Raw genomic sequence first — 13041 nt, 5'->3', positions numbered from 1 at the left:
CCTCTTTGCTTGCCTACCAGGATTGAAGGATGTATTTGAACATGTGAACTTCTGAATTACAGAAGAGGACACAAGTTGTTTAGAGCCAGTAATAAAATATTCTCTTGTATTTTGAGCCATAAACTCATATTTTTAGGTTGTAGCTTCTTATATGCGTTATGGTTGTGTAGTGCTAGGTTGCCCAGTGGTTGTGAATCACCTCAAACTGTTACGGCATTTGATTTTACGTATCTTCAGTGTTAGCAATGATTCTTTCAGTTGATTTCATTTCTACTTTAGAACAGGAAGATATGACATTGGAAGCTCTCATCTCATCCAATTTATTCAGCTGTAGGCCAAACTTGAGACTGAAATGTTTACAGCTCTCAAGAATATGGCAGAGCTTACTCATTCTTGGCTAGCATGACGATGCAATTTTAGTTTTTACGTTTAATACATCTGTTTGAAATATAAGGGAACAATTTTTCTATGTACAAACTGACCAGTAAGGAACTAAAATGTAGAAGAGAAAGTTGTTGTATAAGAAAAAAACGTTAATGAGGGTAACTAATGAATGCATAGTGTAATTGCTTTCCCCATCAACTGAGAATTTACAATATCGTTGTATCTTATCAAAGTGTCAGAGAATGGTGGTTTTTCATATGTCAAGAGGAAATATTTCCAATTTCAGGTCAACAGATGGATTTAATTATATACACGTCTTTGCATGTTCCTGGGAAATCTTAACTTGCGCTATTGACCATTTTGCCTATGCTGAGAATGTTTTAAAAACAGAGGATAGGTTAGGTCGACATTTGCACGGGAGATGGGCCTGTAAATAGCATTGAAATTTAATGCTGTTTTTTTAAACTTCACATCCCTTACATAATTTTGAAAATTTACTCCTGTTATATTAAAATAATTGTTACATTACTAAATTGCTATTTAACATTATTAAACTGTCATGTGCTAATATCAAAAATTATGAGTCCAAGGCCAGTTGTCCAAGTTCAATTTTCATTACAAAGCTCTGGAGGGAATTTGCTGCATTCTGTGAGTTTTTTTGTTGAAACAATTGAATTTTTAAAAATATTTTTTTAGTCATCAGTATCATATTTAACATAGTTATTTAAAATGCATGTGTTAGACTAGATTTTTTTTTTTTCATTTTTGTTTATTTGAAACACCTTTGCACTCAGTTTGAGGGATGCAACTCATATCAGTGCTTTATTTCTCAGACTTGTTAAAATGAGTATTACATTTTTATCTAGTTCTGTTTCCTGATATGAAACCAAAACTGCTAATTCTTACAAAAAGAATCACAGAATCACAGAATTTCTAGGTTGGAAGAGACCTCAAGATCATCGAGTCCAACCTCTAACCTAACACTAACCAGTCCTCCACTAACCCATATCCCTAAGCTCTACATCTAAACGTCTTTTGAAGACTTCCAGGGATGGTGACTCCACCACCTCCCTGGGCAGCCTGTTCCAGTGCCTAACAACCCTTTCAGTAAAGAAATTCTTCCTAACATCTAACCTAAAACTCCCCTGGCGCAACTTTAGCCCATTCCCCCTCGTCCTGTCACCAGGCACGTGGGAGAACAGGCCAACCCCCACCTCTCTACAGCCTCCTTTAAGGTATCTGTAGAGAGCGATAAGGTTGCCCCTAAGCCTCCTCTTCTCCAGGCTGAACAAGCCCAGCTCCCTCAGCCGCTCCTCGTAGGACTTGTTCTCCAGGCCCCTCACCAGCTTCGTCGCCCTTCTCTGGACCCGCTCAAGCACCTCGATGTCCTTCTTGTAGCGAGGGGCCCAAAACTGAACACAGTACTCGAGGTGTGGCCTCACCAGAACCGAGTACAGGGGGACGATCACCTCCCTAGCCCTGCTGGTCACACTGTTTCTGATACAAGCTAGGATGCCGTTGGCCTTCTTGGCCACCTGAGCACACTGCTGGCTCATATTCAGCCGACTGTCCACCATCACTCCCAGGTCCTTCTCTGCCTGGCAGCTCTCCAACCACTCATCTCCCAGCCTGTAGCTCTGCTTGGGGTTATTGCGCCCCAGGTGCAGGACCCGGCACTTGGCCTTGTTGAACTTCATACAGTTGACCTCAGCCCATCGGTGCAGCCTATCCAGATCCTCCTGCAGAGCCTTCCTACCCTCGAGCAGATCGACACACGCACCTAACTTGGTGTCATCTGCAAACTTACTGAGGGTGCACTCAATGCCCTCGTCCAGATCATTGATGAAGATGTTAAAGAGCTCATATGTAATGTCTACATTACAAGAGCAGAAAGATACGGGCATATTTTTCAAATTTAATTAACATCATCAGGCAGATAGAAGGGGTGCTTAATGGCAGCTCAGCTGATGTTTGGACCATAGTTTCGTAAGTCTAATTTTAGACTCCATTACCCATCTTTGTTCCTGAGTCATCTTAATTTGTCGGACTTGCATTAATCACAGCCACAATAACATGCTATATTTCTTGCTTTAGCACAATGAGAAGCACACTGATTCTGATAAATAACAAGCATGAGACACTTAAGAACAACCCAGTGGTCAGTTAAGTCATCCATTATTCTGTCTGTCTAAAAGCTGTACTGATACAATTATTGGAATATAAAATTTCATTATATCTCGCAATTTTGATAGCTTGCATCATAAATTATAAATATCTCTCCTTGAAAATTGCATGTTTATCCAGATCTTGTTTTTTGAATCATCTAATGATACAAACATATTGATAGTATTTATGAGTGGTTCAGAGTAACAGGAAGGTTGCTTTTCAATTCTTTTAAGTTATTATTATTAAACATATTACCTAGATGAAAATGTTACTAAGTGGATTGTGGCTTCCCATAACTTGGAAGTTTACCATACTTTTAGCAGGAAGCTGGATTAGATGAGCTCCCAATATTCTATCTACCCTAAATTTTGAAGATCCTATGAATATGACGATTTTCTTTTTCCTTCTGAAAGGAAGATACCAAGTGATAGAAGGCATAATGTCTCCTGTCAATGATGACTACAGAAAGAAAGGCTTGGTTCCAGCAAGGTACCGGGTAGCAATGGCAAAACTAGCACTGGAGACATCTGACTGGATTCGAGTTGATCCGTGGGAGAGCGAGCAGGAGACGTGGACAGAGACAGTAACAGTGTTAAGGTAATTACATTGCCTTTTCTTTCTTTATGAAGTTACTGACTGCCAGAAATCTGCCAGGCTGATGGATCAGTGCACAGAACTCACCCAAGCAAAGCATGTCTGTTTATGGCATCTTCTCCTACAAGATACAGTATTATATCTGTGACGATAGAAATTCGTGTTGCTGTCCTCTGAGAAATGTTATGTAATCAGCATTTCCATATCTGGAGTCTTTAATTTCCCAGTGCAAAGCAGAAAGGCTTCCCCCAAACCTGTGAATTGGTACTGCACTGCATAGTGATGTGCTTGTGCCATGTAAGTCACTAGGTGCCATGTGGAAAGCCTCTTTGACAACAATGTGCCCTGGAAAGCCATAGTCATTGAAAGAGTTGGGCAGCAAAGGTCTTGGTTCTCTTGTTATTTCTCTAGTTTTTAAGTCACTAAGCAAGTAATAGAGAGATCTCCATCAGAAACTAACAGTTCAAAACAGCTCTATTTGTCAGGAGCACGCTTATTCTAGATCAGCTATGTTGGCAGTATTATACCTGCAGGTTTATCTATTCACACTTCCTTAAAAAGCTTTTTTTGTATTAACTCTAATGGCAAGTTAAACCCAAGCCTATAATTGCTGAGGTTCTCCACAAAATCACTGAGTTTGCTGTTATTGTGCTAGAAGGAAAAATAAAACAATGTCTAAAGCCTGCCTAGAAATGCAACTTTTCCCCATATGCTTGCCGTTGATAACAAATGCATTACAGTGCAAGGTATAAAAACACAAACTTCTTGTGCTGAGCACCTTCTGGAAACATAGGGACTACAAAAGTCTACAGGCACCATTAAAGTGAAAGACTTTTTGGATGTCTTTCAAAAAAGAAAGTGTGCTGTAAGAAGTATTAATTATTTCTTATTCCTGCTCAGATTTTCTAACTTTCTAACTGAAAACAGTTGTTTGTATAGCTGAAGGCTTTAGCATGTGCCTTCCAACAACTGCCCAAAAAGCTCTTAGGGCTTTAGGTGAAAGCCATTATTTAAATAAAAATAAAAAAAGATGTTATTTCACAGAAGCATGCATAAGAACACCTTGTGTACTTGCTAAACACATGCAGTGTACAAAACAGCTAGTGCAGCCTTTTAGTTCAGCTTTTCCTTGGTTTACTGGGTGAACATAAACATCCAGTTGCTTCTTTCCCTTCCCTCTAGCCAGCAGAATAGGAGTAAAGTGTGGTGAGGGGACTCAAGACACCCTGCTAGTCTGTCTTACGCTGTTTTGTCTAATCACATTGGTAAGTGGTATGCACCAGTGAAGGAAATCACCAACAGTTCTGTCCTGCGACGTTAGCTGGGTATGGGATTTCTCCTCCAAACTTTCGCTTTGTAAAACTAAATCCTTGCAGAGAAGGAGCCACAAATCCTACTGATCAGGTGATCCTACTTACAGACTTTGATCTTGCACAGCTCCAGCTGAATTGAATACTACTTGCAAAATTGGGTTTGTAGATGGTAAAGTTAGGATAAAATGTACTGCATATAAAAATTAGGATAAGAGGTACTGTAAATAAAACCTCTATGCATAACTTTTTCCTTTGGAAATATAGTATCAACGTGGCATGAGCAGCCAAATTGCCTTTCTGCCTAGAAAGTAAGCCACTAGCTTCATAAATAAATTGACAAAATGTTGAAATGTATGCCTACGAAGGAGAGAAATTACTTTGAAGCGTTTTTTTTTCCAAACAATGACCTATATTAATGATTTGAACCAATGCCATAACTTAATGCTGAACCCTGTCCTTTGTAAACTTTGTCCCTTGAAAGGGGAAGCAGCATCTTCATGAAACGGCACAGGTTAGTGCTTTGGTTTTTACACAGTAACTGTCACATTTGAATATTAAAAAGAAGAGGTGGTTTTAGGGCTAGATCCTTACTAAGGTTCTCCCCTAGTTAGAACTTAAACTCGTTGCCACCTGCATTGTAAGCCCCCTCAGGCAGGAAATGTTAGTAGCAGTAGGAAGAGATTTTGTTACTGCAAGGCAGTCAAAACCTGTTGTACCTAGATGTCTCTTCCTTCCGGTGGTTTGAGTTGTAAGCTTAACTGTAATAGGACATTGTGCCCTGAAGGGGAGGCGTGAATGGCCTTGTCCTCCAGTATTTCTTTTACCTGTGTGTGCTGATGTTGTCATATTTTATCAGAAGCTGTGGATTATGCAGAGGATTCCAAATAGTTACGGCATAAAGGAACTTCAAACAGCAGAGCTGATACCCCACTTGTGGTGATGCCATTAGTTGCCTCTTACATTGAGTATGGAAGTTTTGAAGACTGTCCCAGTGCTTGCTGGAGTGGTTTATTTTCATACAATATTGTCAGAAGAACTACTAACCAACGAACTACATCATTCCTCTTGTAATGTAGATTTAACTGTAGTGCAGGTAGAAATTTGCCAATTCTAAATTAAATCATGGTATGTCTTACCCAACAAGATTTTCTGAATTGTGCTTGTGATTTTAATTATATAGATACTTGAAGCTTCATGCAGAGTTCAGAAAATGCTTGATAAACTGACAAGCCAATCTGTCCTTTTTGGTGTCTCTTTAAAGTAACATAATCCTCCCTACCCCAGCATCTGAAACGTCTGCTGAACAGACCTTTTGGCAGCTAAGACTTTGCATTACTTGTGCTGTTAGTCCTGCAGTGAGTTCTTTGCCAAAAGAGCTTATTTTTGAATCGAGGCCCAAGAATGTCAATCCATGATGTGAAGTTAGTGTACTTGACTATACATAGCATCAGCCTGTTTACAAGAAGGCAGGATCAAAAATAGAAATGTAGGAAGGCACAGGCCAAGCTATTGCTACCTACTCTCTCCTGCCATATGTCCCGCACCCCTTGTCTATACAGTTCCTTTAGACAGTGGCTGAGCACCAAAAATGACTGGAGATAATTATGCAGCCTGGCTAGGTGTATATTCTTGGCACTTGTGCAACTTATTACTGTGGCTTGAAGTACTGAGCGTGATTTGAAAAGTGTATATTTATAAAGTCACTAAACTATAAATTCATTCCTTAGGCAGATGTTCAAAAGGTTATCTATGGCTTTGTATAAATTCTGAATTTGGACAGAGTTAAGGGCAAAACTTTACCTTGTCACCCATAATCTTTGCTCTGACACAGTTGTATAAGACCCTGCAGTCATTTTGCTTATATATTTGCTGGACAGACATAAGGTGCTGGCTTTCGTACTCAGCTGTGACCGCACTGTTTAGCAATATGCTTGCTTCCTGATGCGATGTTGGCTTGTGCCAATTAATACAAGCATTGCATAATCATGGCTCAGGATGGTGCAAGACTGGGGCTGTTCTAAACAGGCAAGGCTGTGCTTGAAGGAAGAAAGCTGAGGTGTATGGATCTAACGTTGCCACTTGCCCTCAGAGTCAAAGAAGGAGCCACCACCATGAGGAGGCAGTACCAGCGTACAGTGGGGCACCAGTGATGCAGAGCAGCAAAAGAATAAAGTAATTGAAAATCCAGAAAATGACAAAATAATTCTTGCATGTCCTCATGGATCTGAAATCAGTAAAGTTAGAGGCATAGCAAGTGTGCAAAATCATACAAGAAATATGTATTTTGAATTTCTGGGGATTGTGATCACTTTAATTAAAATGAAAAGCACAAGGTGAATGCTCAGGGAACATGCTTTTGTGGAGAACAGGATGAGAGGAAGCTCGTGAAAACTTTTAAAAAGCAGGCATTATAGAAACATCGTTGTGTCTGAGGGATTCTATTTAATGAAGAAATTAAATATACTGATTGAAGTGTGATTGAAGTGTGCTTTTTTTTTCCTAGCAAAAACCTCCATAAAGTTTTAAATATAATGTTGCTACAAAATTCTCCCTAATAGTAGAATTTCAAAAAGGAACTGAAAAACAAAATGTCATTACACGGATTGTTTGCAGTTGTGCTAAATTTAACTACATTTCCACTAATCTTGGGGTAGAAGGAATATAGTGTGTTGGTGGTTTTTTTTTGTTTGTTTTTTTTTAACAAATTATATTCAAATCCAAAGTGCATAAAAGTAGACTGTGTTCCTGAATCTGAAAGCACTGGGTAATCGCTTTGTGCATCTCTGAGAGGATTATCTCACACAGAAGCCTTTATTTTTTAAATGCAGGCACCATTACAATGAATCGCTCAGACTGCTGCAGTACAAGAAGGAATTCATAAAGAACAAACAGCCCTTAGAAGGATCTACAGAGAATTCCCTTTCTTCCCACTACACAGGTTGGTTCGTAGGTCTCAGCGTGACTTTGTTCGTTAAAACAATAAAAACAGCATTAAAAACCATACAACTTCACCAGATTGAACAAATTGATGAAGTTGAACACAGTCGCTGCTAAGTTTTGCAGGTTGGAGCTACCTGCCAAAAACAAGCCATGCCAAATGCCAGCGTGACTACTGGTGCAGTTACTTTGTAGTAATTTCCACGCAATAAGGAGATTTCCACAACTCTTCTACAATAAGGAGACTTATTCCAGGGTTGTATTAATTTTTGGTTTTATAAGCATCGGTTTAGCTGTGTCAGAGATGTATGCTGTGGCCTTGCTGGTTCTGCTAAGTATAAAGTATATTATGAAAGAATATCAATAAATACGGAGATTATCTATAATTGTAATTCTTATGTTATACAATGAACAAAGTATGTGGATGGCAAATCTTTGCTAAGGCATTGTTTTGTTGGTTTGTTTCACTGCATTTCTGGATAGAAAAGTCTCTACTGGCATTAGAAGTATGACAGATTCTGGAAACACCGTCAGCTTTTGGTTTCCTATTTTATCATATTCCCTAGCTCTGTGTTTTGCTAGGGTACTGGTGGATTTCTGATACTTTACATATTTCCTGTGGTGTTGCAGCACTGCTTGTACATGAATGATCCATGTAAGTTATGCATGGCTACACAAAGACTTCCAAAGTATGGGCTGTTCTATCATTAGAAATGGTAGAGGAATAAGCTAAAGGAATAAAAGTCTCTGGTATTTGGACTGCAGTTGAATCTTGTCTGATGGGGTTTATCGTTGTTGACAAGTGAGAAGTCACGTTTTTCTCATTACCACATTGAGGAAAGTGAGTGGAAAAGCAGGTGAGACTGTTTCAGCTTTCCTTGATGTAAAATTTCTCCTTTGGGTATTATTTTCTTTAGCTTTTTCAAGCTTTATGGCATTTTCTGTTTAAAAAAAAAAAATAACAGAAAATTTTTGAACTAGTCTTTCTTTCCTGTTAAAGTTTCTTAGTATAGATTCAATCAGTCACCAGCACAGGTTTCCCCTAAAATCAAAAACAAACTACAGCAAAAAGTGGGTGAAAAGAAGGACTGACAAGAAACAGAACTCCTTGTCTAGGACATGGTGGCTGGATTTTTACTATTCATATTCTATTGGACAGCTAATCCCAAAGAACTTCCTGTTGTTGTGGACAGGAAGAAGTCTAGCAACCTGTTGCTACTTACTTTTTCAGCCTTGAGCACTTTGTCAGACAGGGCAAAAATATGCACATGGCCCACCAGGAAGGAATGGAACAGTTTTTCCCCTTCATTTGTTCGCTAGCATGCAGTGGAATGGAGCACAGGGAAAAAGATCGAGTGCTACTGAGAACGCCAGATCAGAATATAGTTCCTTCAGTCTCTGAAAAATGTATGTTGGTCAGCACAAACTTTCTAACAGGAGGCAACTGACACTCAGTTTTCCCTCCCAACACATCACCCTTTCAACCAAACCAATGAGGAATTGATTAAAACTCTTGAGTCAGGATTTTCTGTGAAGCTTAAAGGAAGGCTCTTCCATATAATGGAAACTTTCACAAAGTTCGAGTTGGATTTAATGGTACGAAATTCCATACTATTTTTCTATTAGATGTATGTCTACTAAACTGTAAGATTCCTTTGTTGCTGACTGTCATAAAGTTGTTTCAAATACGAAAATCAGGTCATTGTAGTATGCATTGCAAATAAAAAGGTTCATTAAGGAAAGGTATTGACAAATATTGTGGTTTTATTAAACTTAGAATAACTTATTTGTGCTATCCATTTAGGATGTAAAAGAAAAGACTACTGGGTCCTTTTGTTTGGTTATTAGTGTCCAAACTGTAAGCATCAGAAACAGCTAAAACAAACTTATTCTCAGAGACTCATTATTTTTCTGTACTTGATAGCTTGTAATGCTTACAATACCTTGGAAAAGTCTCAGGATAGCTCATAGTTCCTTGCCTGTGTTCTGAAAATTTTGTCATTATGGTAGCATAAATTGTAGGTAGTCTTATTGAAAAAGTTAGATGAAAATCTGGAGCTGCCCTAACATCTGAGTTCAACATTTTTATTCAAAAGTAGCATCCCAATCAGTGTAAAATAGAGCAAGTCAGATAAAACTAGTGTGTTACAGATGGCTTTGAAAGGACTTCCAGAATCATTAACATCTAATGTTTCTTAAAAGTTCCTCTCAGTCCCTCATATACTGTTCTGCTAGGATTTACTGTCCCTTCGTTATTCACCAAGCATAGCTTCACATGCCCTGTTTCTTTTCCTGCTTACAAGTGATAGATGATTGTCTTCATTTTGCTTTGAATTGAATTCCCTGCACTTCAGGTCTCTTAGTTGCCTTACGCAAACAGCTTTGCTGTCACCTTTAAAATGTTTTTTTCCTGGAGTAATCCAACAACAGCCATCCTTCATTAGGCCTTGCTAATTCTTAAATCCAGCTACTTCCTTTGTATTACTTCTCCTTAGCTTACCCTCTCCTTTCTCTCTGCACAACACTGCAAAAAACTAGGATTTGTTTGCCCGACTATTGATTGAGCTATGCTGATCAGAAACAAGCAACAATTTCCCTGCTTCAGACGTGCCATAGCCTGAAATAAGGGTTATTGCACTTATCAGAAAATGGAGCACTGTAACATTTGGATTATTTTAATTATTTGGATATTATAGCATTACAGTTAGTGGAAGCTGCAGATCACTACTTAGCAAAGTGTCCTTGAAGGGCCAAAGACACATGCTTCTTATTGGCGCAGATCTGGGGATGTGTGGAGATGGATTTTTTTAATGAATCTCTCATTTATTTTTCTCTTTACAGTTCTACCAGAATTAAAGCTGCTTTGTGGGGCTGATTTTCTACAGACATTTCAGACACCCAATCTTTGGAAGAAAGAGCATGTCAAAGAAATTGTGGAGAAGTTTGGGTTGGTCTGTATAAGCCGTGCTGGCTCTGATCCTGCTCAGTATATCAGTGAATCAGAACTTTTAACTAAATTTCATCACAATATCTTTCTGGTGAAAGAATGGATTCAGAATGAAATAAGTGCAACACAGATACGTTATGCCTTGTGCAGAGGATTAAGTGTAAAATATCTTGTCCCAGATTCTGTCATATCCTACATTGCACACCATAATATCTACACAGAAGAAAGTGAGCGGAAGAATGAAGGTGACTTGCTTCAGCCTCTTCGGTTGCATAACACAACAGTAAGCCCACTAAATGACTGATGCCGGTAGTGTGTGGAGAGGACAGACATTGCATTTTTTTTTTTTTTTTCCATGTGAAATTTTGGAAAGATGTTTCCCCTAATAAGGGGAAAATACATCAGCCCAAAGTTTCTTGAATTCATGTGGTGTTTTAAATTGATGTTTTCATTTGTGGCAGTGCTTTATCCAATCAGCACACTCAGTTGAATATATTAAAAATAGAAGGAAAAAAATCTTAGCAATAAATAATAATCTCCAGTAATACTTAAAGGTCAAATATGGTACTTTTCTGAACTGTAATTCTTTAATCCTACAGGCAGTTTAGAATGAAGATGCCTTACTGTTCTGAAGCAGCAAAATTAAATGAGCCATAACTTTTTCTTACTTATATATATATATCTTTTTACATATAAAAATGTGTATATATATTAAAATGTTTGTGTATATCTATAAAAAAACACTCCTAAGCTTTTGACTTTCTGGACCCCTGAATAATTTTTGCTTCTGATGGGTACAAGTGGTGTTTTGGCAGTTAGGACAAGAGATAGAATAGAGCCTTTTTTCATGCAAGTGCTTAAAAATGCATGCACAATTCATGTCAGTTGTATATCTCCTGATTTACAAATGAAAGACAGTCCTTATCATTAAATGTAAAGTGTTTCTTTGCCTCTGTGATCCAGAATAAGTAATTCGAAGAGTAAGTAATTGCCAAAGCTGTGGAATAGATAACATATCCAAAAGAACTGGGTCATTAGCAGCTTTTTTGCTGTTGAAAAAGTGAGTTAATGTTGTCAGTCATATCATAAAGTGAATCAAAATGTAGTTGATATTCTCCATGGATTAATTTATTTTCTTAATTTATCTTGTATTTTCTTGTTCCTTTGTCATGGTAGCAATGTAAAAGGAAAAAAATGTATTTTTGTTTTTCAGAGAACCCTAAAAAAAAAAACTTTTTTCATGAGTAATACTAAAACATGTCCAATCTTTACTAGGCCAGAGAGTCAAGCTCAAATTTTTGTTGTATAAAAAATGTAAGTTATGTTGTCTTTTTTTTACAGGTGTATTTACTTTTAAGTAATAGGAAAAGGTGGTATCAAATAAACAAGTAAGGAAAAAAAAACAAACACTCTTCATTGCAGTTTAAATATAACACACTAAAGTTTCAATAAGTTGTTCTTTTCAGAACTGTTACTTAGACTAGGTGTATCTGTTTGTAAAGAAAACCATTAATTCAGCATAGTCCTCTGTATTGATGAACAAATAAAATGGAAAAGATACTGTTTTTGTGCCAAAATAGAGAAGTACTGTGATGATAACAGCATGGAGTTTAAACTGTACCATTTGAAAAGACATGAGGGAAAATATATTAAAATAGCTAAGAGGCTTTCTCAGTATTTGAGCACTAAGGCTAGCTTGACAAATCTATTCTTTTGTATGTTGATTGCCTATTTTTCTGATCCAATCTAGCTCACTTTTAACAGAAGACACCTTCAAAGAATATCAGGGGGATAGCTATTCAGTGAGCAACAACGAGCATGTGAAGGTTGCTATAAAAGCACTGCAGTATCTTTGATTTTCTGATACTCAAGGAAGAGGAAGGAAAACAGCCAAAAACCTGACTTGAGGCCTTAGAAAGGTGTAGTTCCTTTTTTACTTCTTAAACAGATATGCATAAAACCATGGTGTAGTAGAATACACACTACTGCAACGGACTTTATGTTGAAAACTAGCTACTGGCTTGTCTGAAAGCAAATTGCTGTTACGTCTTGTCACTGAGTGATTGCTAGCATTTGACACTTTCTGTAGTGGCACTAACATGCAAATTATTTTTTGACATAAAAGCACACGTTTGATTCTGAAGGTTCCTGCTCTACAAATTACTAAAATGTAGGAGAGTTATTCCTTTGCACTGCCAGAATCAGGGATTGGAACTGCAAGGACCTTTGGTGTAGTGCATTAGAATTGTTTGGATGTTATCCCTTTGAAATAAAGAACTCCGCTCACGTAGTATAACGCTGTACTGGGTGAGGGTGGAAACATGGGCATACACAACTTACACAACATACACAACAGTGACATTAGGGAACTAAATTTGGCTGAAAAAGGCAAAAAAGAAGTGAATCTCTGTGTTCCAATGTTTAAATTAACTGAGAGCATGCACTGTGTTGTGATGCAGCATTTATTACGAACGGTGTTAACCACAGCTTCTTCGTGCAAGATTCCACCTAACTGGCCTGTTTTGAGCCCTCAGCCGGCCCTACAGCTTCTATGGGTAGAATTAAAGAGCTTGTGGAACAAGTTAATGCCAGATACAGGTTGCTTCCACTGAAAGGGTCTTACAATTGTTTTCCAAATAGAAGGTAGCATAAAATAGCTGGAACATAAGTAAGTAGGATGTGCCTAAAAAAAAAAAAAAA

General features: G+C 37.9%; 1 protein-coding gene across 5 annotated transcripts in view; it reads left to right on the top strand.

Annotated features, from left to right (window-relative positions):
• Positions 1–11748, top strand: part of NMNAT3 (nicotinamide nucleotide adenylyltransferase 3) — a 29707-nt gene extending 17959 nt beyond the window's left edge. For all 5 annotated transcript variants that reach the window (XM_027464400.3, XM_027464399.3, XM_038183934.2 and 2 more), the window contains exons 4-6: positions 2964–3147; positions 7286–7395; positions 10236–11748. In XM_027464400.3, coding sequence (XP_027320201.1) covers positions 2964–3147; positions 7286–7395; positions 10236–10645 — 704 coding nt within the window. In that variant the 3' untranslated portion in view covers positions 10646–11748. The remainder of the gene's footprint in view (positions 1–2963; positions 3148–7285; positions 7396–10235) is intronic.
• Positions 11749–13041: the final 1293 nt, after the last annotated feature.

Source organism: Anas platyrhynchos, chromosome 9 (assembly GCF_047663525.1).
Source record: "Anas platyrhynchos isolate ZD024472 breed Pekin duck chromosome 9, IASCAAS_PekinDuck_T2T, whole genome shotgun sequence".
Lineage (NCBI taxonomy): Eukaryota > Metazoa > Chordata > Aves > Anseriformes > Anatidae > Anas > Anas platyrhynchos.
Note: the sequence above shows the minus strand (reverse complement) of the source record. Positions and strands in the feature narration are given on the sequence as shown.